We start from the raw sequence: 25,816 nt of genomic DNA, 5'->3' as shown, positions 1-25,816 counted from the left end.
CTGTCCTTCAGTGTTACTACTCTGAAGATGCCTGCCACAGTTGCTGGCGAAACGTCAGGAAAGAAAATTCCAAGACCACGGTTACACAGCCCGGATAACCTACAAGAACCAATGAACTCTGACCGTGAAAGCCTTCGACAATATTTTATATCTTTTAGTGTTTCCATATCAGCAGTTGAGGAATGTTTTAAAACTTGACCTGATTACAATTATTGAATGACCAATGGGATAAGCAGTCTGAATGAACCAATTTCCTGGTCTTGAGAACTTACTCTATTCGGCAGCTCAACCTGAGCAGTGAAAAGTTGCAGTGATCTAACTGCCAAACAAGGCGGGAAGATGGAAAGAGCAACTGCTCTCCTGGTTCCTCCTCTTTGTTTACAGTTTGCAGCTGCTGGCCCTGAATTTGCTTTCCCATCATGCTCTGCTGTCTCAAGCAGCTGCTGCAATGGCAGGAGGAAGAGAGAGGGTCGCTTATTTGCTGAAACAGCTGCATCGAGCATCGTGAGTTTGCTCCTTCCATGGGAATTTGCTCCGTTATTGGGTGATCATGAATCAGCAGGGTAGGCTCCAGCAAAGCTGTCTTGTTCCCATAGAGTTTTGCCAGGTTGAGAAACTTTTAAGACATCAAAAATCACAGCAATAATTGTTGCAAGAGGCCTTGATAAATCTGTAGGTCCTAATGTCCAGGAACTAGATGTGGTTTGGAAAACATGCTATCTTAACTAGGTGTTCAAAGAGCCTGTCCATTTCCATTTTCCTTGTTGCTTTGAGAAACAGCCAGCAAATATCTGTTTCAAAAGCGTATTCAGAGGGCATAGAAATGGACTTTGGTGTTTGCAAGGAGTTTGGTCACAGAAGATTCAATGTAGGCCTATGGCAGGCTTTCATGGGTGCAAAACGCAACTGCAGGCCTACTAGTGTTTTCAGAATAAATATGGCTTTGTGCCATGTGAAATGTTTCATATTGTAAAATACTGTTCTGTGTGCTTTAACAGAGATACTGCAAAATTACTTTGAAAACTATAATGGATTTTATCAAAGTATACACAGAATTTCTGTTGCAAATTTGTGGAACTGCTCCCAAAGAACCATCTGAACTATAGCTTTGTTTGATTTTGTCTGTTTCTAGCTCTCAGTTTTCTTTGGAATGTTTTCAAGGCTTTTTGGGAATGAAAACTTGTGTAATTAACTGATACAACAGAGAGAGCTGGGGATGCAAAATCCCACTCTGCCTTTTTCAGTTGTTACCTCGGAACACTAAGGGCCAGACTACAAGTTACAACAGCCGTGGGGCCCTCCTATGGCACCATTTTAGAAGCGTTTGTAGTTAAAAAAATTTTCGTGAGGCCCTGATCCAGATCAGCTGTGTGGCACGGCAGCTTCAGGAGCTCTTGTCCCCCCCGCTGCCGCCACCTTTTCAGGTGCCAAAACAGCTATAGGGGGCTGTTTCTGAAAAGGTGCAAGGGAGAAACGAGCGCCTGGAGCTGCTGCACATTCAATCTGGGCCTTGGTGTAATTTCTGAAGAACTATAAATGCTTCTGAAATGGCATTGGCGGCCATAGGATGAACCCATGGTTGCTGTCGTTTGTACTTTGGCTCTAAGCCTTCCTTTCGATATCTGGGTTCTCTGTAGTATATGAATAAGGTTACCAGCCTCGGGGGGAGGAGCTAAAGTTCAGGAATTGCAAGTGATTTCCAGACTATAGTTCCCCTGGAGAAAATGGCTTCTTTGGAGGGTGGACTCTGGCTTTATATCCCGCTGAGGTTCCTGTCCCTACCCTCCCCAAGCCCTACCCTCCCCAGCCTCCACCCTCAATTCTGCAGGAATTTTGCAACCCTGAGTTGGTGACCCTATGTGTCACTGTCATATTTGACAAATGAACACAAAGGAATCAACCAACTGTTCAGACGACAGTCCAAAGCATTCCCTGTGTGCGAGTAAATGTCATTAAAATCATAGGATCTGCTTCCATGTGGGCACTTATGCCCAAGTCCTTCTGAAAACAATGCACTTAATGTGCAGCATCAACCAGGGGTCCCCAGATTTTTTCAGCCTTTGGAACTCTAACTCAGAACCTTAAAGATTTCCGCAGGGCCTGCAAGACAGAGCTTTTCCGCCAGGCCTGCAGTTGAAGACAGCTGCGGGTATCATCCTCTGCTGGCCTCCCTATCCCCTACCCCCCACCCCGTTCTATGTTACTCTCTTTATTGGGGGGGGGGGGGCAACCTACTGCTTATTCTGGGCACTATGGGCCAAATTAAGCGCCATCTAGAGTTTTTAAGGGTTTTTAATTGGATTTTACTGTTTGATTTTAGAATTATTACTTTTATTAATATTGATATGTTTGATGTTCCCCGCCCTGAGCCTGGTCTTGGCCGGGGAGGGCGGGTTATAAATTGAAAAAATAAATAAATATTGATGGGCACAACCACAGAATGGTTGCCATTTGAGGCAGAGCCATCCAGAAAATGTCAGGGAGCGAGGTTATGCATAACTCCAGTAATAAATCTTCAACATTTCACACAGAACCTCTGTTTAACAAGATGCTTTTTAAAATTAACGTATTGTTTTTTTAAAAATTGCATAGACGCAGCTTACTTTCAGTCTCACAGTGAAGATCCTTGTGCTGTGGTGGCAGTGGCTGCCAAAGCAATTTAAAAAAATTCATAGCCAATCAGAAGCCCCATCTGGTCCCATCACTTTCCGAAAGCCTGACAAGCACCATGGGGCCTCCAGCATAGATTGTAGCCTTAATCTTATCTGCAAAATTGCCCCGTAAAGGAGACTTCAGACATTAGTGATTAGTGATCACCAGGTTCCCAGTTATGGTTTGCAATCTGGCTGAAGCAGTCTCCAAGCTATGAGCAGTGGCTTCTGGACAAAGATAATGGCTGCTGGGTGGAATTTTTCTTTCCCAGTACTCTTTGATGCTCCCAAAGAGGCTAGCCTGCGGCCATAGAAGTCCTATTTAAATTGCACTCAAACCAAATTCAACAGTTATCCAAAAATACGTAAAAAGACTTAATGATTATTTCAGTAAGGGAAGATTATTGCCACTTTAAGACACTAGATGGCAGGATACTGTAGTGAAAAATTGCAATACAGGACATGTTCCTCTTTCTTTTCATTAGGTGCCTGTGCCCTGCTCACTCTCACACTTATTCACAAGGTAAGGCTATCTTTCTTTGTGTGTATTCAAAAATTATCCAGATAAGAGATGAAGAATGCTGGAAATTTTAAGGCCTTTGGAAAACCCTGTGATGTGTTTTTTAAAAAAAAAAAAACAGATGGGGGGGCTAGAATATATAGAATATTGATTTTCTTTTCAGACCTAAACTTACTGTACTGCTTTAAAACATACAATGAATAATTCATGACTAGAGTTGCCAGGCCAGCCAGTGGGAGACCTGAGGGGGACATGGACAGTTGGCAGCAATGGCTTGATGTAATTTCCTGGTTTTCCCAGAAGTGATGCCATGCCCCTCTGGGAACTGCTGGAAATGGTACAGTAGGTTTCTGGCGATTCCTAGAGAAGCATGATGTAACTTCCAGGTTTTCCCAAAAGTGATGTCACAGGCCTATCAGCCATTTTGTTTTCTCTTACCGCCACTTCAAGTGGAGGTGGGAAAGCTGAGCTGGGGATGCTCAGTCCATCCCCACCAGGAGGATGGCATCCCTATTGTGATTTAGTATCTACAATTGAAATATATGGTATAATTATGAAATGTATAAGTATAAATGCCAAGAGAGGGCTGCTAATTTCTGTACTCTATGCTACCCTAGCACATGCATCTTAGTTTTTGACATTGGGGGGGGGGGTTAGGAAAAAATACTTCTGTCTGATGTAGATATATGCAATGTATTTTCAAGCAAATAAGCATTGATTAAATATGACTAATGTTGTCCATAATGAATATGAGGTAATGTGTGTGATCTTATATTCTAATAGCGAAGTATCTTTGGATACTTAAGTATCTTTGGATACTTAAATCCAGAGGCTGCGGCAGTGAACAGGCAAAACAGATCTTTCTACAAACTGGGAAAAGGGCCCAGGTTTGCAGGAAAATCTGAAATCTTAAAAGAAAACATTGGGGGGGTTTTAAAAAAACCCAAAATGATCAAAGGAGCACCTGTAGCTTTAAGCAATGGATTCCCTCAGTGGCTGTTGCTAGGCAACTACATAGCGCCAAGGCTTGGCTCTGTCAGTAAAAGCAAGAGGGAGGGGGCAGAACCCTTTCCCAGGCCTATTTTGGCCTTTGAGGGAGCATGCCTTGGGGCCAAGCCCTCCTAGGGTTGCCAGCTCCAGGTTGGGAAAATCCTGGAGATTTGAGGGGTGGAGCCTGAGGAGGGAAGGACTTGAGGAGGGGAAGGACTTCAGAAGGACTACCCTCCAAAGGAGCCATTTTCTCCAGGGGAACTAGGGTTGCCAACCTCCAGGTGAGGGCTGGAGATCACCCAGGATTACAACTGATCTCCAGATGACAGGGATCAGTTTCCCTGGAGAAAATGGCTGCTTTGGAGGGTGGACTCTATGGCAATATACTCTGCTGAGGTTGCTTCCCTTCCCAAACCTCACCCTCCAAAGGCTCCGCCTCCAATCTCCAGGAAGTTCCCAGTCTGGAGCTGGCAAGCCTAAGAGGAACTGATCTCTGAAGTCGGAAAATCCATTGTGATTACAGGAGAGCTGCTGCTTTGGAGGGGAGAGGAAGCAGGTGGGCTGCCGGGAATGCCGCCACCACTGCTGCTGTGAGAAGGGGAGAGGAAGCAGGTGGGAGAGTGATGGAGGCAGAAAGAGAGATTGATGGGGTGTAGGGCAGAAAGAGAGAGAAAGAATGATGGGGTGTAGGGCAGAAAGAGAGAGAAAGTGACAGACATGGAGGAAAGAGAGTAAGAAAAGGGGTAGAAAGAGGGAGAGACAGGGAGAAAAGTATGAGGGGAGAGGAAGCAAAGGTAGGGTGGGTGGGGTAACTGCTCCCGCAAGTATCTTGCAAGTCCCCACTTTTTAAATATTGTAAAGTTTATCTTGATATTCAGATATGCTACTAGCCTTATAATGACTCTGAGACTGTTTCTCTCTAGGAACCTGGGCATTTCCTGGAATTACAACTCATCTCCAGGCAAAAGAGATCACTTTCCCTGGAGAAACTGGCTGCTTTAGAGGGTGGACTTTATGGTACTATGGCCTGCTGAGATCCTTCCCTTCCCCAAACCCTCCACAGGCTCCACCTCCAAAATCTCCATTAATTTTCCAGCTTGGTCTTGGCAACCCAAAATTTGTGATCTATGGTTGGACCTGGATAGCTTGTTTCACTGAATCTCACCCATTCCCTCCCATTATTACAGCTCCTGCCTCCTGGCTTATGTAGATTAAAAGTCTGTGTGCTTTTGGTAGAAAGAAAGTAGACAGACAAGGGAGACTGTGTGGTCTGGGGACTGTATACACTGCAGTCATCTAGTAGGAAGTCACTTGTAGTGTTCCAGGAAGAAAATATGGAATCAAACCTGGTTAGTGTGGTTTTAGCTGGACCAGGTTGTTGCCCTATATCTACCATGAGAATACTTTATCATAAAGTGTAGCTATGACCTAATTAGTGCACAAATAACAAGAGTCCTGTGTTAAGCTGCTTTATAAAAGGAACGGTACTATTAACACATGTTTTATATTTGTGTCATTAAATGCAGTGGACTTGGGCGCTTGCAGACAGAAATTGTAGGCTGTGGGGGAATCAAACTGCACAATGATGAGATCCTAAAAGGGTGACTTTACTGTGACTCCTCTTTAAAAAACAACTTATGTTTGATGAGCATGTATATTCCAAGGGAAATAATAAAATTTTCCAAGCTCAATAAAGTCTTTAACAAAAGCTTAGCTCTGCCAAATAATACAACAGCAGGACATCTATTGGCTATCAAAAGAAAATAGTGTAAGTGGCTTGGAGGGTCTTTGGGATGTCAGATTAATTACGGAAAGTACAACAGGCTTAGCCATTAGGGGAAGTCAACCATGAACAGGGCTGGTGAGAGACAGTGGAAAAAATAGCTAAGGGTAGCAGGCCTGAGTCTGAATAGAGAACACAAAAAAAGGATTTTAAAAATATATTTATGTGTTTAATTATTTGGGTCACCACTCCTGTGCACCCTAAACTATATGTAGACTATTCAGCATGGCTTCACTCATTGGCCATGAATTCAAACAGCAAATATTTAATTCAGCTACCAGACAGAAGGAGCAGTGTGGTCTATGGCTAGGGGTAAAAAGGGCAACATTTGATTTCTGTGGGGATTATTTCTGTCTCTCTTATCCAAAGTGTTCTACTCTAGAGGATGATACTATTTATTTTTACCAGTTTCTTGGGAAGAATTCCAAAGAACGTCTGTGCATTTCCTCAAAGTAATATTAGTCACACAGAATGAGAAACACAGAGAAATGTGCGTGTGTAGTCCCAGCATGAAACTTTTGAATGAAACTTTGGAAGTCTTCGAAGTAAAATTTTTTAGAAGTTTAATTATCAGGTGTGTGTTATTTTAAACAAAGAAAAGCAGGAAGGTTTTGAAAATAGATGTATTAACTGAATTACAGATATTCTGGTCTTAATTGAGGTTTTATATTACACAGTCGCCTAGAGACAAGGCCTAGATACTATTTTTGCCTAGTTTTACTCCTTTATTCTTGAGAGCCTCTCAAGAGCATGTAGAACTGCTGCCAGTCTCAGAGCTAAGCTCAAGAAGAAATATTTCTTCTATGAACTAAAGCTCCATAGGGACATCCTCCAACATACTACAGAGACAATGCAGTATAGTGGTTAGTTTTGATTTAGGACTGGGGAGACTAGAGTCCAACCTGCACTCAGCCATAAAGTTCACTGGATGTTTCTGGACTAATCAGTCTCTCTCAGCCTAACTACAGGAGTGTTTTGTACCTAAACTGGAAAAGGGGAGAACCATGGACTCCACCCTAAGTTTCCTTAAGGGAAAAATGTGTCAGAATTCTGTGCTGGTAGTGATATATTTTTGAGCTATCAAAATGTGAAATACTAAAAGAAAGAAGAAAGTAAAACCATATCAACACCCTGAGGTTTATGCTTCAGAGATAAGCAGCCACAGTAATCTTTCCTTTTATTATTAAGCTTGTATGACCAAAGGTCTTAAGCATAAAACCAATACATCACAACAGGTCCATCAGACAAACCAATGTAACATAACAAAACATGGAAAACAAAATACCAAATAAATAAAATACATATGTCTCATAAAATCTGCAACACATTAGAATAATATGTAACAATGGGCCTATGCAATTTCTCATAAATCAACAAAATAGTACTCATTTTAGCAATGTTTTAGGGAGATCACTATGGTGATCTTAGCAATAGCTAATAGATACTTAGCAATAGCTTGGATTGTTTCTGTATCAAGATCTGCTAATAATAACGATACAACCCAGGGCTCAAGAGGAACTGGTATCTAGACAAAATAGAAATCATCCAGAAAGCTCTGGGGGCAGACCATTGTTCACAAAATAGCAAGATGCAGTTGTTATTTTTCCCCCAGCCCAAATCTGATGCAGGATTCAAATCATCCCAGCTCTTAAGGGTTTTGCGTGTTCTGCTTTCAAACAAAATACAAAGCAGGGAAGGGCTCTGGCTGAGTAGTGGGCACCTCAGCCTTATGTGCAGAAGGGAAAGGCCATGGTTCAGTTGGAGAGCATCTACTTGGCATGCAGAAGGTCCCATGTTCAATCCCCAGCATCGCCAGCTAAAAGGATCAGGTAATAGGTGATGTGAAAGACCTCTACCTGAGACTCTGGAGAGCCGCTGCCAGTCAGAATAGACAATACTGACCTTGATGGACCAAGGGTCTGATTCAGTAGAAGGAAGCTTCATGTGTTTGTGTGTTCAAAGACATGATCTACAGTCTCTAGTGCACCAGATATACATGCACAGAAGCGTTCTAAAAATGGAATTTTAGCTAATCGTCCTCTTATCTCTGCAGTCAGCAAAACATTTGCAGTCAAGAAAACATTCAGTCTGTGGCTGGGGGTTGTAAGGAATTTCAAATATCTGGGAAGGATCAAATTGAGGAAAAATGCAGAAAAGGAGGATACACACCTAACCCAGCTTAATGTACTGGCACAATCAAGATCAATCACCTTCATCCTGATCATCTTCAATGCTTCCTAGTAATCCATATCCCTAAGCATAACAAGAGAAAGTCCAAGCGACTCAACTCTATTAATTACACACCTCTCCCAAGAACTTCTAAATTTGTCTTCCTTCACAAGATATAAAAGCCCTGCCTGGACATTAGGTTCTGAAAAAAAGAATCTTTAATCTCATGTTAAAGGCAGAGATCCCTGGACTCCAATGAGTGCTGTGCAAACTCTGCTCTAAGAGCAGTTTCTGCTTCACAACTAGGCACTCCTGCCATGCTAAGCAGGAACTGAAGAAGTATATAGTCCAGGGACTCAGCGACTCCATTTATCCAAATGCCTGCTCCAAATAAGATCTGGGGGATTATTTTGGCATTAAAAACCTCAATAGTCCGCAGTAACCATTTACTTCCCTGAGGGCCTTTTAAACTGAGATTACCTCCTACTGAGGGGTTGCTATGGTTCACACCTAGGGCTGCCAGCTCTGAGTTGTGATGGAGCCTGAGGAGGGCAGGGTTTGGGGAGGGATGGGGCTTCAATGCCATAGGGTCCAATTGCCAAAGTGGCCATTTTCTCCAGGAGAACTGGTCTCTATTGGCTGGAGATAAGTTGTAATAGCAGGAGATCTCCAGCTAGTACCTGGAGGTTAGCAAAAATAGACACTTCTGTGTACTAGTAAGTTACAACCAAAAAACAACAGACATATTCAATTGAATGCAAAATTGCAATATCAGAGACTTTAAACAACAACATCTTACAAAATCACTTACAACAACTGTGCAGCTATATAAAAATAGTAGACCAACTAATGAAATCTTATAGCATATCCCAACAGGTATACAAGGTAAGTATCACAATTTTCATTCCTATCCTACCTGGAGGTTGGCAACCCTATTGGCACCATGAGCGGAGGTGGGATAGCTTTTCTTATTTATTTGTTTTACAGAATACAGAACCTTTATTGGCATTTACAGTAACAAAACAAACAGGTGAAACAGCTAGATATGGATCTAAAAAAGGAATGAATACACAGTTCATTAGTAAATTTTATAATAAACAAATGAGGGTTTATTTGTTTTAATGATTTCAATTGTTTTTCATTTAATGCCATTTGGTTTCAACTTGTATGGTGCGGACCAGTTATGGGTTAAAAGATAGCCTAGAAATACACTAAATTGTTACCAGTTTAACTTAAACACAGATTCATCTCTTCTTTTCTTACAAAATTTAGTATATAATTTCTTTTCCAGGTAAAGAAAGTGCAGCTTTAGGGAAAACAGACTATGCTTTTGAGGTAAGCTTAGAGCCAAACTACATGGTATGTTTTTTAACAAGTCTGGTAAGGGTATTCTGTGCATGTACAGCTCCAAGCAGTTTGGGGTCAGGAAAACACCACCAGGGAAAAGCAGAAGCTCCTTCTCCCCTTGCACTGTGGTCCCAAGGCAAATCAGGCCCGTATGGTGCTTTAAAAAGCAGTTCCCTGTAGCTGTTGTGAAGCTGCGGAGAAAGCAAGAGTTCCCAACTCATTAAAAAGCATTTAGTTTGATCCTTAGTACATATGACAAACTGTATTGTGTTAATTTAAACCCATTATATTTATTGAGTGTAAAACACGTTAGGTATTTGGAAAGGTTACTTTTGTAAGGCTAGCTTCATCTAGCTACTTTTCTGAAATGTATTATTTTGTAACATTTGCAGATGGCTGTTTCCAATATCAGATATGGAGAGGGAGTTACTAAAGAAGTGGGAATGGTAAGCTGATATTTTACATCTTTCTTGTAAGTTTTGTTACTTGCATTTTTTTTAAAGAATAATTTCAGTGAATTTGTGCACAGATACATTGTCGTGATGTGACGTCACCCTATGGGTCAGTCATGACCTGGTACTTTTACCTACCTTTAAATACATTGTACTGCAAAATCTTAAAACTTGCTGTTAGGGCTCAAGATGGGGCCGTATGCACCGTATGTGCTTCTGCTGTTTAGCAACCCAAATGTTCTGCATTGCAGACAAATGACTCTGTGGATGTTTTCTATGTAAAATACATCTTTCGTAGAGATATATCAAATTAATGTGTGTCATTTTAAAAACAAAGGCCATTTTTGCATGGTAATTAGCAGCGCATTCCAGGCTGAATTGCCCCACATATTTTTTTGAATGTTTCACATTTGTCATTTTGGAAGTTACTGCAAAGCCGATGCTTACCTGTTTCGCATTACTTAAGAGCCCCTTTAAAGCGACCTTTTGTGTTTGCTCCGCTGAAGCTGAGAAGAATCCCCTGAAGGAACCATGCAAAACAATAGTGGTGCGTTAGCTATGCACATGCTAATGGCTATGCAAACAGGAACGAAGGAGCAGGCAAGTGTGGGGGTGGAATTTCTCCTTTTGCTCCGGGACTGTGAATAGGCATTTTTAAAAAGAGCTGTGAGTGAGCATCAAAACTGACCATGCAAAAATGGCCAAATAGATGTTTCTCAAACCATGGACAATAATCCATACATTCAAAATTCTACAGATCCTGAATGTGTAAAAGCCAGCCACAGAAGACAGGGGGAACACATCACCAGGGAGAGGCCATTTTTATGCAACTTATCACATCTGTCTGCAGGCTTCTTTGTTCCATCACTGTTTTGTAATGATGTAGAACATGAACACAGTGAAACTGGTACATGCATATTACTGTTTATTACTGCTTTCACCAATTTCACTGTGTTCATAGTTCTCTTAGGGTTACCTGCTCTGGGTTGGGAAATTCCAAGAGATTTGGTGGTGGAGCCTAGGGAGGGTGGGATTTGGGGAGGGAAGGGACTTCAGCAAGGTTTAATGCCATAGAGTCCACTCTCCTAAGCAGCCATTTTTTCCCAGGAGAACTGACCTCTATAGTCTGGAGATTGGTAATCTGATCTTTGTCATCTGGAGATCGTGCACAAGTTAACTTTGCAGGTTTTTTGTGCATTGCTGTGTTTTCTAATTCAGGATTACCCAGAGTGCCCATGGGTGCCCTAAAGTGCCCATGAGTGCCATGGCACCTCCCAGTACTTCCCCTGATGCCTGCCAAGCTTTTCTGAAAGTAGGTATGGCTACTGTAAGGGAAGGCTTGTTATTGGCTGCCCTCATTCAAATTAAATGGTTTTCCGCTGCAATCGCAACCACAGCCACTATAGGATCAGGAGGTAAGCGCCTAGGCTTTCCTTAGTGTGTGGTGATATTCCCCCTTCAAGCTTACCTTTTATTTCCCCTTTCACTTTCGCCCTCTCTCCACCCCCTCTTAGGCTCTCTTTAATTTTTATTCCCCTTCTGTGATTCTTTTGCAAAGCAAGGAGAGAGGTATTGTGTGTGGTGCCTCATCCTGCCGCAGCCATTTGAGATTTGGCTCAGCCTTCTGCGGTAGCCATTTTGGGATGACCCTCACTACCCCCTCTCAAAATGTTAGTTGACTAAAATTTTACAAGCCTTCGACAATAAAATTTTACAAGTTTGATATTTAGTGTTTAATTAAGGAAGTAGTTGGGTCTTTTAGATTGGTTTCGGATTTTGACTTCTTTTTATCTTTTTTTTTTTTTTTTTTTTTAATTTCACTAGGACATGCAGAATATGGGTGCCAGAAACCTCTGTGTGATGACAGATAAGAACCTCTGTCAGCTCCCTCCCGTGAAAGCAGTCCTGGATTCTCTGACAAAAAATGGGATAGCCTTCAAGATATATGACAAAGTAAGAGTGGAACCAACAGACCAGAGGTACTTGTGCTCTGAAACATTGGTGTCAATCAGCCAAATAGATCTCCATTTACACTATCACTTTGCATATTAGTTTCTGATGAGCTACTGATGTTTGCATTGGCCAGAAATCAAAGTTTCATCTACTTTTTTGTTTCAGTGGTAAGTTTACTACACTGACATTTTGAGGTTGCATTGTAAGCTTCCTAGCACACATTCTAAACAGCTGAGGTCCACTATAAGAAACAAACCATCTCCTCCTTTCTACAGTGCTGTCCTAAGCAGAAGTATACCCCTCTAAGCCCACTGACTTCAGTGGACTTACAAGGGTGTAACTCTGCATGGGAGTGGGTCCAATGACTCCCTTCCCACAATGAGAAGACTCCTTCCAGTGGAAGGAGATTTTCTTTGTTGGGGGATGACTTCTCACTTAGCAGAAGTTAGCCATTGAATCTAAGCCAGTTACTCTGACCTTTTGACTATACTATTTGCTTTGTGGCCTTTCTACAACTGTACAATCTATCATTGTAGTTTCAGGAGGGTAGTCATGTTGGTCTGCAGTAGAAGAGCTGGATTCGAGTCCAGTAGCACCTTAGAGCCCAACAAGATTTTCGGGGTATGAGTTTCGAAAGTCAGATTTCCCTTTGTCAGCTGACAAAGGTATCTGATGAAGGGAGCTTTAATTCTCAAAAGCTCATACTCTGAATATCTTGCTGGTCTCTAATGTTCTACTGAACTCGAATCTATTATCGTTTAATTGTTGTTGACTTCCTTGTCTGTCTTCTGAAAATGCTGTAGTACTAAAGTTGTCATTAAGACCACTAGCCATAGCCAAGCAGAACAAATCTATCTGTACAGTTTTCTGTTTTTAGTTAAAGAAAGGGATATAGAACCACCCAAGAGTTTGTGAGTTTTTCCTGACCATGTTAGCTGTGTGGTCCCCACGTGACCATACATTTTCACAGATATCAAGGTTGAGGAAACTACAGTGTAAGTGATCTCCAGCTGGTCCTGTAACGTCTGAACTACTACCCCTTTATTTTTATTTTTTAGTTTTTGAGAATGTTATGACACTGTGAGTTGTGGAGGAAGGTAAAGCTTCAAATAAATCAAAAGTTCTTTTCTTTCCAAGCTTCTTGGATGCCATCGAGTTTGCTAAGAAGGGGGAGTTTGATTCCTACATTGCTGTAGGAGGAGGTTCTGTAATAGACACCTGTAAATGTGCCAATCTCTACGCATCCAGCCCTGAGTCTGAGTTCTTAGATTATGTCAATGCTCCCATTGGAAAAGGAAAGCCTGTTACAGTCACTCTCAAGCCATTGATTGCAGGTAAAGAAGTACATTTTAAAATTTTGATTATAAAATGGCAACATTTGTGTGGTAGTTTTGAATTTTCAAATGTCATGTCATAGGCAGGTATATCCCTGTAATTTGCCCAGTTGGGAGACTGGTGGAGCTTTCTGCATAATGCTTTCAATGAGCCATCAGTGGGTTTAGTAATCCAACAGTTTCACACAAATTGCCCTCAAGCATAGAGATTATGGGTTAGATCCCAAAAAACTATTCCACTAGTGGTGGTGCTTTTCCTCAATTCAAAAAGCTTTCCCCTGATAAAAGAGGCTGTTCTATCAATGGGCCTTGCATTGGAAAAGGTTTCTTGTACTAAAGAAAGCACCATTTCTAGTGGACCAGATTCATAGGATCTAACCATTAGAGAGTCCATTAAGCCCAAACATGTGGTCTACATGTTAAGGCTGATTTATGCTATTACAATGTTATAACCATCCGTTCTTTTTTGAAGTTCCTACAACAGCTGGAACTGGAAGTGAAACCACTGGAGTTGCTATTTTTGATTACAAAGAACTAAAAGTAAAAACTGGTAAGGATTTTCTATTGTACCTTGGTTCTATTCCCAGATGTTTTTTTCTTTTTTTCTTTTCTTTTTTTAATGTTGTGGCATATTATTTTCTCTTATGTTCAGTTCTCCCATTCTACCATATTCAACAATAATTCTCTTTAAAAAAAGTGTCTTCCCACATGTTTTATAACAGTAAAATACACATGAGAGTTAGAAACTACAGTTGAAAAGAGAACAAAAATAGAAACTGAGTTGTCAAAAACTTTGCATGTCCTAGTCTTTTGCTTGTGTTTAGGATAAACTCAGGATTTCTTCACACATGACTCATTTGCTACTTGAATTCCACTTCCATGTAGCAAATTTCATGCAACACATGTGTACCATGTAACATGTACTATGAATATGCACGTGTCTGGGTTGCTGTGTGTACGTGATACAGGAGTATCCCACCAGTTGGGGCTTCCCAGCTTTCAACAAGTTGCCACCACACTGTTGCCAAAAGTGACATTCTAAGTGAATTTGAAGGTTTCTCCTTTCATGGGTTGGCCCTGGCTAATATTTGGAAGGGAGACCTCCAAGGAATACCAAGGCCGTGACACGGAGGCAGGCAATGGCAAACCACCTCTGAATGTCTCTTGCCTTAAAAACCCTATGGGGTTGCCATAAGTCAGTTGTGACTTGATTTCACTTTCTACCACCCACGTTAGATGGAAAATATTAAAATATTTTGGTCTTCCTTGAAATTCCTAATGTAATGCCTGAAATCATTATATTCTATGGGAAATGTATTAGAAATGGATTCTTTGATTTGAAATATATTCTTTGTAATCAATAAAGTATAATCTGCACTTATGAATATGCCAGTGTGTGTGTGTTAAGTGCCGTCAAGTCGCTTCCGACTCATGGCGACCCTATGAATGAAAGTCCTCCAAAATGTCCTATCTTTGACAGCCTTGCTCAGATCTTGCAAATTGAAGGCTGTGGCTTCCTTTATTGAGTCAATCCATCTCTTGTTGGGTCTTCCTCTTTTCCTGCTGCCCTCAACTTTTCCTATCATGACGGTCTTTTCCAGTGACTCTTGTCGTCTCATGACGTGACCAAAATACGACAGCCTCAGTTTAGTCATTTTAGCTTCTAGGGTCAGTTCAGGCTTGATTTGATCTATAACCCACTGATTTGTTTTTTTGGCAGTCCACGGAATCCGTAACACTCTCCTCCAACACCACATTTCAAAGGAATCTATTTTCTTCCTATCAGCTTTCTTCACTGTCCAGCTTTCACACCCATATATAGTAATAGGAAATATGATGGCATGAATTAATCTAGTCTTGGTGGCCAGAGTCACATCCTTACACTTCAAAATCTTTTCTAGCTCCTTCATGGCTGCCCTTCCCAGTCTCAATCTCCTTCTAATTTCTTGGCTGCAGTCTCCCTTTTGGTTGATGGTGGAGCCAAGGAATAGAAAGTCTTGAACAATTTCAATTTCCTCATTGGAATATGCCAGACTCAGCATATAAAAGTTGGCATCCATTATAAAGTCACACCAAGCACACATATGTTAAAGGCCTTGAGTATAAGAGGCCCAGCTTTGCTTGTTAGAAGTTAATTAAAGAAGCTATAGAAGATCTTAGTATGCTCTCATAAGCTGGGCCCCCCCTTCCCTCTTCGGGCCAGCTAGGAACACTCCCTTAGTTAGCCTTGGCAAGTGCGAGGATCCAAGATAAGAACTTCAGTAGCTTAGGATCAAAACATAGCAGCACCTGACACTGAAAACTCTTCTTGCTCATTAGTGGACATGAGATCATAACTTTCTCTGCAACGCCTTCAATGCTGTTATAGGCTATTCTAATTTAGAGGTCCCAAGTATTGGGCAGTTGGGTCTTACGTGTGTATTACGCCTCTGTAACCACTCATTATCGAAGTCTATATCCATGCTTGCAACCCTTTGATGTGTGGAAATTGCTCTGCACTTTAGGCAATTTTCACCAAGCTTTTTGTGTATTGGCCAATAAAAACAAACTGCTTTGAATCATCAACTTCCGACTGTTTTATTATGATTGAATATTGATACAATAAGACAGGCTTATCACTAATGAGGCTAGTGAAATTTCTGAGAAGGATGCCAGATACAATTCAGAGTGGCTGGGTTTTTTTTTCCTTGGACAAGGTACCTGAAGAATTTCAAAGGAAGCCAAAAGAGTTTCAATAAGGCCAATGAGATTTTTTTTTTGGTGGGAGGGTGGATAAATCTCTGTAAATACAACAAAGCAGACTTGCATGCATTTTTAATATATGAGACACGGTAAAATGTGTCGTACGAGTTTAAGCAGAATATTGTAAAAAACTATGCATTTTTGTCGAAGAATAAAAAGTCTTGTCCGTGATATATTGTTTCTCATAGGCCATTTATGCAGGAATGTTTCCCTCGTGGTCAACTCGCCGACTGCTCTGGTGTTTCGTTTTGATCATGCCTTTCCCCACCGTCAGAGGTCGCCTCGCTCTCCCCACACACTTCCGTGTGTTTTGCCCATGTTTTCTGGATGCTGTTTTAGTGAGAATCCAGAAAATATGGGCAAAACGTGCAGGAACGCGTGGGGAGAGCAAGGCTCCTCTGACAGTCGGGAAAGGCATGCATAATCAAAACAAAGCACGAGAGCAGTAGGCGTGGGTGACCCAGGGGAAACAGCCCTGCATAAATGGCCATAAACTTTTCATGCACAATATAACCAGAGTATATCTACAGAGTAAATATCTTTCCTTTAACAGGTCTTTGGAAGATTGTTTTCTATAAAGTTAGATAATCATTACTGGGATCATATACACTTCATCCATTCTCTCCCTTTATTTTCAGGAGCAGGTGTTTGAAGCTCTATTACAAGCTTAACATTTACTAAGCATTTTTTTTATAGTGCTGCAAAATCCTTTCCCTATTTCTAATTATTCATTTATGTAATGTCCATGTTTAGGCATTGCATCTAGAGCCATTAAGCCCTCTTTGGGCCTTATTGATCCCTCGCATACTATGCATATGCCTGAGCGGGTGATGGCCAACAGTGGCTTTGATGTGCTTTGGTAAGTATCTTTGATACTTATTGGAACCTATCTTTTTAATATTTTAAAATGTTTTGGACGTGTATGTTGATGAGGGCTTTGCATTAAACCATTTCGAGAGAGAATGACAATCTGACTTACCGTTTGAGTTTTTTGTTGATGTAATTCTTGTGCATTTATCACTAGTTTCCTTGTTCTTGCTGTCTGAACATATCCACACTACAAACTTAAATTGGTTTAACAGTCAGTCCTTCTTCCCAAGGAAACCTGAGGGGAATGGGGTGAAACAAAGGATTCTCAACAGCCTCATCTAAAATTCTGAGGAGTTGTTGGTGTAAGTAATGGCAGTTATAGGAGGTTACCGCACTTGTATTCCCAGCAATGTATTAAGAGTTTGAAAACGTTATAAAAAATACTGTTCGCACTTTGTTTGGCCCCTTTAGCTGTGAAGATGTCTTCCAACCATTTATAAGCTGTGGTATCCAAAAGCCCTTTTAAAGCTATGTTTTTTACAACATTTTCAAACTCTTAATACATCGCTGGGAATACAAAGTGTGGTAACCCCCATATACTATCAAACTTGCATAAGTTTGTAGTATAGATATATGCTCCCCATTTGTTTTCCCATATTACTAGATATTGCTACAATGTCTCACATTATTTTCTTACATCACACTACTTTCTTACATCACAAAGTTAACTCAACAACAGCATAAACCCTTCCCTCATTTATTTGCACCTGAGAAATATAGAGGTGTTGGTGGTGACCACAGATAATGGCTCAATTTGTAGATCCCTGCATATGAGACACATTTGCCCACTTTCCTTTTAGACAATCTTCAAAGTATGCTGGAAAAATTGGATTTAGGTGAAGTAGCAGAAGGAAAAGTGGCTGCAGCTTTTGCCAGCAAGGTCTTAAGAAGGATGCCACAGGTCTCTGCCATCTTGGCCAGAAGTGCCTCAAAAATTCTTGGAGAAAAAGTGTTATGCTTTATCCCATTCTCTCTCCATCTCCTCTCTGTACTTGAATTCAGCCTGGATCACTATAAACAGATGACTGGGTGTATGAATGAGTGAAAGTGCCTTTGCCAATCTGTCATCCACTGCTGCATAAAACTGCTGAACAAACAGGTTTGCTGTCCCTGAATCATTGGAGGGGAGAAGAAATGGGGCTCTGGCCTTATTGCTTTCTTCAATGATGGTTGGGTCTCTGCTTAATACACACACACACCATTTCATGGAGCATTCAAAGTGGAGGCCAGGAGGTTCCTCTGAATCCTTTGCAAAATTGGCAGGAGGCATATTACTCACCATGGCAAGATAAAGCTAAGTACCCATTTTGAAACAGAAATGTCCTACTAAGCTAACCCTGAAGAGAATTAGTACTGAAAGACCGTTGGGCCCAGAAGAATCACAATGAGGGGTTCTCAGAAACAGGCTCCCAAGGTGGTTTTTTAAACCCACTGTTCCTCAGGAGGGCTGAGGGAAGTCATTGCTCTGCCTTCTCTGTTATTCAAAGGACTTTTCTTGAATATACAGAAAGAATAATGTAGCAGTAAAAGAAATACAAAACAAATTGCTTTTCTGACAGGGCTGCCAGGCTTCCTGCTATGGAGGGAGGCCTCCTACCAGCAGCCCTAGTTAACTACCACTAGGAACAGCAGTGGAAAAACCTTTTTTTAAAAAAACAGTGACATCAGCTGTGGCACTGTATCGCTTCTGGGGAAAACCTAAAAGTTACATAGGGTAGCTCTAAGAAACATAACCTTAGAGTTTCTGGCAATTCTGAGAGCCACCAAATGTCACTTCCAGGTTTTCTCTGGAAGTGATGTAGCGACACAGCCATCGTCACGTGCCCCCCCACCCCATGTTCCCATTCCCAACTCTGTTTTCTAACTTAGTGCTTGCCTTAGGTAACTTGTGCTGAAGTTTGTAATTTACTTGGTTACAGGAGATCCCATAGTAAAGAAAAATTAAAAATGAATTATCTTGGCCTCTTTGGCAGAAAGTGCAGTGTGGAAAGAAGGAAGCAAGTGTTTTCCAAGGCAATTGAACAACAGACTTGACTGGGTCGTACAGGAGAACCTGACTGTGAACTGGCCCCAGGGCACTGTATGATCCAGGAAGGTAGAACAAGTTCAGACTTGTCCTAGCAGGGCAATACACATCAGGAAACAACAGCCAGCAGCAAACGGCCCCAACAAGGCCAGTGCAGGCACAAACTGCACAGAGGATTATGTTTAAGTCAATCAACTTAATATAGTACATTAATAACTCGACTTGTTTTTTGAGATGCTTGAAAACAGTTGCCTAAACTGAGGGATATTTTTGTGTTGGGGCATGGAACGGTTGGGAGCGCTCACTCAGCCCTTCTTTATAGTGGTTTTCCTAATCCACTAGGATAGACTAAATTAATTCCATTTTATTGATTCTTCCATTTTATTGATTCTCCCTGTCCATTCTCCTGCCAGCCACGCCCTCGAATCCTATACTGCTCTTCCCTATCATGAACGCAGTCCCTGTCCTTCAAATCCATTGAACCGACCAGCTTATCAAGGAAGTAACCCTATCAGCGATGTCTGGGCCATCCATGCACTGCGGATTGTTGCCAAATATTTTAAAAGGTAAAATATCTAATGACCTTCCATCTCCTCTGTAAAACTTGTTCCCATGCTATGCCAACAGAAAAACATTCTAAGCTCAAACGAGTCTTATTTTGTTAGGATAGGTTAAATCCGTACAATGGATTTCTGAATTCAGAAAACAGGAGGTGCCTCTTAGAGGATGTTGCTTCCTGGTGCAAGTTTAAAGAGGAGAACACGAAAACTTGCTAAGAAGCTCAAATGCGTAGGTCATAAAAGTTGCATAATTGAGGTCTCAGTCATAAAAAGGAACATGCAAACCTTTCATGGGTACAAGTGCAGTGGGCACCACTTGCTAGAAATCATGCCATTATGAACACATGAAGCTGCCTTATCCTGAATCAGACCCTTGGTCCATCAAAGTCAGTATTGTCTACTCAGACCGGCAGCGGCTCTCCAGGGTCTCAGGCAGAGGTCTTTCACATCACCTACTTGCCTAGTCCCTTTAACTGGAGATGCCAGGGATTGAACCTGGGACCTTCTGCATGCCAAGCAGATGCTCTACCACTGAGCCACAGCCCCTCCCCATCTCCTGTGACCATTATTGGCACAGACTGAATTCCAGTGATTTTCAAAGAGCCAGCTTCTCCTGCACTAGTGGATTTTGAATAATGATAAAGGCAAAACCATGGCCTTTGCTGCTTTCAAAGAAACTGGATGCATTCTTAGCATGGTTGCTGGACATTGTTCTGCTATGGTTTCTGTAACATCATGTAAGCAGGTAAGCAAGAATTACATCCCACACAAGGTCCCAAATAAAGCTTGTTTTCTATAAGCATGTGCTAAAGTGGCTTGTTGCCCATAAAAGCTGATGCCAGGATAAACCAGTTCATTTCTAACAGGCTACAGCATAGTGGTTTTCCCCCCTGTACACACACTTGCTTATTTGAGTAAAATATTTCCATTATGCACAGAGCCATCAAGGACCCAGAAGATCGAGAAGCAAGGGCTAATATGCATCTTGCAAGTGCTTTTGCTGGAATTGGCTTTGGCAACGCTGGTGTACATCTTTGGTGAGTTGGGCACAAGCTTTGCTGCTGTTCAATTGCTCTAATTTTGTTCTGTGTGATTACGCAGTGAAAATGCAATATCTTAAAAATAAACAATCACAGTTGTCAATTAACAGAACCCTTTTGACAGCAAACCAGAGTGTTTAAAAATGGGCACTGGCTGTTTAAGATATGGTCAGTGCTCTAGGACAACTTCTGATGTAAAAACTGGCTTTTTCAAAGAAGCAAGTTGGTGCATGTCTTGAGATGGAAATATTATTTATCGATTTACTTTATTTATACCCCACGTATCTCCCCAATAAGGACCCAAAGGGCTTACATTTTCCTCTCCTCCATTTTATTCTCTCAACAATCCTAAAAGGTAAATTAGGCTGAGTGTGTGTGACTGGCCCAAGGTCACCCAGCAAGCTTCCATGGCAGAGCAGAGATTCCAACCTGGGTCTCCCAGATCCTAATCTTATTCTCTAACCACTATACAATATTGGCTCTCCATTTCCCAGATGGATTGTGAATAGGATCCTTGATTTCTGTCAAGCACTGTTGATAAATCCATCTCTGACTAAACTCCATGTAACATTTATGCCTAATCCCTTGAAAGAAGCAGTTTTTGAGTCCAAAAGAAATCCAAAATGGCACATAGATTCTTTAAAATAACCTAATTAAAACTATCTGATTGCATGATAAAATCCTATTTTTGAATAAAAATTATTAATTTTTTTGTAGTTCCTGACTTCAACAATAAGAATGGTTAGGAATTTTCTCCCTTGAGAAGAATATTAAAGGACAAATTTGGGGAATGTTGATTATTATTACAGGTTGAGTATCCCTTATCTAGATTTACCAGAAAACCAGACTTTATGAGCTGGCATGCAGCCATTACTCACAGGACCTTAGCAGCACACCAATTTGCTTTCTGATGGTTCTATGTACACAAAATTATTTAAAATATTCTTTAAAATTACATTCAAGCTATGTGTATAAAGCGTATATAAAACATATATAAAACATAAATGAATTTCGTGTTTAGACTTGGGCACCATCCCCAAGATATCTCATTATGTATATGCAAATATTCCAAAAGACGGAAAGATCCGAAATACGGACCACTTCTGGTCCCAAGCAGTCTGGATAAGGCATACTCAACCTGTATTATTTAAGGAATTTATATGCTGCCTCTCCACGGTCCTGCTCATGATGCTGTGAATGCAATCAAATACTTATCTGAGTTGTATTATATAGAATACTTCCATAATCTGATCAATGCTGTACCAACAGCATCTGTGTAACACCTTGGTACAGCTAAAGGAGGGGAAAACATTTTAATAATTAATGTTATTGTTTCTAATTTCATTGAGATATAATGTGTTTACATAAGTTGTAACACCACTGATTTCCCAGTCCATAATTCTGTGAAAATAAAAATTTGTTCAGGTATCCCTGGACTTTGGTGGTTTATCACTTTGGGCCCCACTGTCAGTGAGAGAGGAACAGAGATATGGCTACACGTATGATGCATGGCTGTGTGCCATTAGTGAATGTGTGCGCATTCGTGTGAAACAGAAACACCAAAACCTTTGTGCATAGAAAAAGGACAGATTAACAGATCTGCCTTCCATGTACATAACCTTGCCCCACTATATATGGACATTCAAAAGTTCCCAAATGGATTCGAGAAGGTGTTCTACCTCAAAGTGAGCAAGACGTCGTGTGTGCGAAAGAGGCACGATTCCGCTGAACCGTTTGCTCCCAGAATGAGTAATGGCATTTCCTTCTACATTCAGGTTCAAAGGGTTATCAGCCTCATTCCCCTTCAAATACAGACAATTTTATGGCACACAGACATTTCTGGATGAGGCACCCCATTTTACTTGTATTCAAATTATTATTCATTGCTATTATTTCATCATAGCCAGAGCACCAATTTAACCATTGACCTAATCAAAACACAAGCAGAGCAGAGCCAAAATATTCATAGATCCTCTGAGAGCTGCCTGCACCTTCTCTGATCATTTATTATATTGTTACACTTTTTAGTTGCTTACTGAATTTATCTATACAAAATTCTAATATTTTAATAATAAAATAGTTTTTTTCCTCTAGCCATGGCATGTCTTATCCCATTTCTGGCTTGGTGAAGAATTATAAAGCAAAGGATTATCATGTGGACCATTCTCTAGTGGTAATAATTTACATACATCTGTTATTTATTTGTATACTTATTGCTAAAGGTACCTTCAAGTGCATCATAAAGCCACCTTATTGGGAGTCAGACCATTGGTCTGTCCAAGTCAGTATTGTCTACTCTGACTGGCAGCTGCTCTCCAGGGTCTAGAGAGCTCGACCACTGAGTCATGGTACCACCCCAAATCCTCCTACTGATGTATCATTATTATGATTAACATGCATTATCCTTTTCTTTCCTTTAGCCACACGGTCTCTCTGTAGTGCTCACATCTCCAGCAGTGTTCACTTTCACAGCACCCATGTGCCCTGAGCGTCACTTGGAGGCCGCCCAGATAATGGGTATGTTTCTGTTAGTTAAATATTTTGTACATAAATAAAATAAGTTCACTTGATATTTTTACAGAAATGGTTGGTGTGCATAAGTGGTACATTCAGTAGATGCTACAATAATTGAGAAGAGATGTCCTCTTATTTTGCTCAAAGCCTCTCTCTTCTTTTAGGAGCGAATATCAGCACTGCCAGAAGGAAAGATGCTGGGCTTATTTTGGCAGATACTCTCCGGAAAGTCTTATTTGATCTGAATGTTGACAATGGCTTAGCTGCTCTGGGTTATTCTAAAGCAGATATCCCATCCTTAGTCAAAGGTACCCTGCCTCAGGTAGGACAGATGGCATAGACATTTTCTTTTAAATAAACTTTCACTCAGATATTTTGCTTTGTCAGCTTTGTTGTTCTGTTGATAGCAAACAAGAAGTAAAAGTAAATATTTGATAAAATCAGTAATCTTTTTTTATGCAAAATAAATTTCCTATTAAGAAATTTCTTTCTCCCATATCATGTGTTTAGTTCTGAAAGAATGGCTAATAACAAATAATATCGAGCTTCTAATAGCAGCTTGAAATATTGCAAAAGGCTTGGGTGTACCCAGTGCAGTGCAGGCAATTTCACTCTGAAAAATGGTCCACACCAGGGCCCCATGCCTGCTTCTTAACCAGTAATGTATCAGTAACATAACATGAAATTTGCATCTGTACCACTTTGTTCTTTGAATCCAGGTTTTATTTATGTTTGCTGCCTTGGAATGGTGAAACCCATTGTGCTTAAGCCTCCTATTTTGGAATATCAATATTTCTTCGGATATCTTTAGTTTTCCATATTCTAATTTGGAATTCAAACACCTGAGCTATTAATTACATTTGAGTCTAGAGAATAGGAATTGCGAAAGTTAATATGACTTTTCTGTGAGAAGTTAAGAGTGATTCTGTTTTTGAAGTAGATGACTCTGTACAAGGTGGGATTTTCCATCTGGTTTACTTTTATAAAGTGGCCTTAGGATAAGAATTTACATGTTAAATTGACAACTCAATACACCCTGTAAATATCATATTGGAGATATATTCTGTACATTGCAATCTTACCATATAAGGGAGCTTTCATAGGAACATCTTACTGAGAGAAATTTCAAGAGAAATATCACTTCAAAGTGAATCTCCCATGTCAAAACCAGTTGTGTGAATCAACCTTTATTGATTCATTCTGTCTGACATCTGAATCGGAAACCAGAAAAAAAAATCCATCAATATAGGTTGATTAATACAACTCCATTTGTCAGACAAAAAATTTACTGCCTATAAAGTAGAATTATGAGATAAATATGCAATATCTTGCTGAAGCCAAGATATTATCTCTGATTTATAAATTCTTGGTTCTGAAACCTCTATTTCAAAAATACTAGTATAACTATCTCCATTGTTTTTATTATTTTTATTTCACTTTATACTCCATGTTTCTTCCCGATGGGGACCCAAAGAGGTGAACATCATCCTCTTCTCCTTTTTATCCTGAGAGGTAGATTAGGCTGATCTACAGTCACCCAGTGAGTTTCCGTGGCAGAGTGGGAATTCAAAGCTGGGTCTCCCCGATCCTAGTCCAACTCTCTAACCACTATATCATGCTGGCTCTTTGTGTACAAAGAGGTGACATCTCTTGTTGAAGTTTGGAGAATGGAAAAAGCAAGGTCACTCCACAATTATCACAGGGCAGAATTCAGCTCTCTTGTTTAATTTGTCATGCTTTATCACTTGTGTGATTGGATAGACAAGTCCAGTCATACAAGTGGTCCATCAACACATTCAAAACTGGTTGATGATTGTTAGAAGCACAACATTCCAAGAATTTTTCTAGGGCGGCTGTGAAGGAAATCTTGCTGAATTAATGAGTATTGATTTTTTAATATTTAGAATTCACTGTAGCATTAAGTAGTATATGAGTTTATTGATTTCAAAGTCTCCTTCACTATGAAATATACAAATAAGCTAAATAGGAGGGCTTCAAGCAAGGTTACTTGTGGAATGGTTCCCTACTGCTATCTTGGGTTTGAATTGGGCAGGGGAGAGACATTGGAATGGAATCAGCTTATAAGGATCAATACAAAATACCTCAGTGCAAATTTAAGATCACAACTCTAACTGCAGGAATGTACTACCATCAGGAAAGGAGATAAAATGAGCATATATGAATTCAAAGGCTTTGGGTGATTTGAAATATTGTGAAACAAATTTTTACCCTTCTAATCCATTCCCCAGCTTGTTGAGGGTAAAGTGTAGACAACTGGAGAAGGCAATGGCAAACCACTTCATAAACATAGTCTGCCTAGTAAATGTTGTGTTGTGACGTCACCCCATGGGTCAGTAATGACCCAGTCCTTGCACAGGGGGACTACCTTTACCTTTTAAAATCTATGTCATATCTGTTAGCTCACAAGGAAGTCTGACTGAAGAAGAAATTATGTTTGTACAGGTTTGCCCTGTGGGAAGTATTCAAGTCCGAGAGCTAGCTAATTCCTTTCCTTGTCCTATAGCCTTGAAAGGGACAGCTATAAATTGTTTTAAACCACTGATGACTACAAAAAGGCTGGCTGGTTACTGGCCGCCTCACTGAGGAGCATATTGCAGCTTAGTAAATTACTAACAAATAGAGAACCTTTTAGTACTACTTACCATTGTGTAAGAAACTTAGCTATTAGTATTTGCCAAAACATTTATATTAATCTTCTACTTTTCTTTTTAAGGAAAGAGTGACTAAGTTGTCTCCTCGTCCCCAAACTGAAGAAGAATTATCTGCCTTGTTTGAAGCTTCCATGAAACTGTATTAGCTTTAAATATTGAATATTTTTCAATAACCTCTAAAGTTTACTTTGTT

General features: G+C 40.5%; 1 protein-coding gene across 2 annotated transcripts; it reads left to right on the top strand.

Moving 5' to 3' along the window:
- The first annotated feature begins 454 nt into the window (after window positions 1-454).
- ADHFE1 (alcohol dehydrogenase iron containing 1) lies at window positions 455-25,816 on the top strand. Of its 2 annotated transcripts, XM_056854374.1 has the most exons (14): window positions 455-504; window positions 3,137-3,174; window positions 9,405-9,448; window positions 9,853-9,906; window positions 11,737-11,891; window positions 13,003-13,199; window positions 13,672-13,749; window positions 16,695-16,800; window positions 19,251-19,403; window positions 20,336-20,434; window positions 22,532-22,610; window positions 22,858-22,954; window positions 23,116-23,273; window positions 25,686-25,816. In XM_056854374.1, exons 4-14 carry the CDS (start codon window positions 9,853-9,855, stop codon window positions 25,767-25,769), a joined length of 1,260 nt encoding a protein of 419 aa, XP_056710352.1. In that variant the 5' UTR covers window positions 455-504; window positions 3,137-3,174; window positions 9,405-9,448; the 3' UTR covers window positions 25,770-25,816. The 2 variants fall into 2 exon arrangements, with proteins under 2 accessions (XP_056710352.1, XP_056710351.1); XM_056854373.1 differs by lacking the exons at window positions 455-504; window positions 3,137-3,174; window positions 9,405-9,448; window positions 9,853-9,906 and having other exon boundaries at window positions 11,777-11,865.

Source organism: Euleptes europaea, chromosome 8 (assembly GCF_029931775.1).
Source record: "Euleptes europaea isolate rEulEur1 chromosome 8, rEulEur1.hap1, whole genome shotgun sequence".
Lineage (NCBI taxonomy): Eukaryota > Metazoa > Chordata > Lepidosauria > Squamata > Sphaerodactylidae > Euleptes > Euleptes europaea.
The sequence above is the reverse complement of the archived record's forward strand: the minus strand, read 5'-3'. Positions and strand labels throughout refer to the sequence as shown.

Bases quoted from the DNA above. Each gene is read 5' to 3' on its own strand.
- ADHFE1 (XM_056854374.1), top strand. From the start codon at position 9,853: ATGGCTGTTTCCAATATCAGATATGGAGAGGGAGTTACTAAAGAAGTG. The intron at 13,200-13,671 runs GTAAAGAAGTAC...TCTTTTTTGAAG, and splicing joins TCTCAAGCCATTGATTGCAG to TTCCTACAACAGCTGGAACT. The intron at 22,955-23,115 runs GTATGTTTCTGT...CTCTTCTTTTAG, and splicing joins GGAGGCCGCCCAGATAATGG to GAGCGAATATCAGCACTGCC.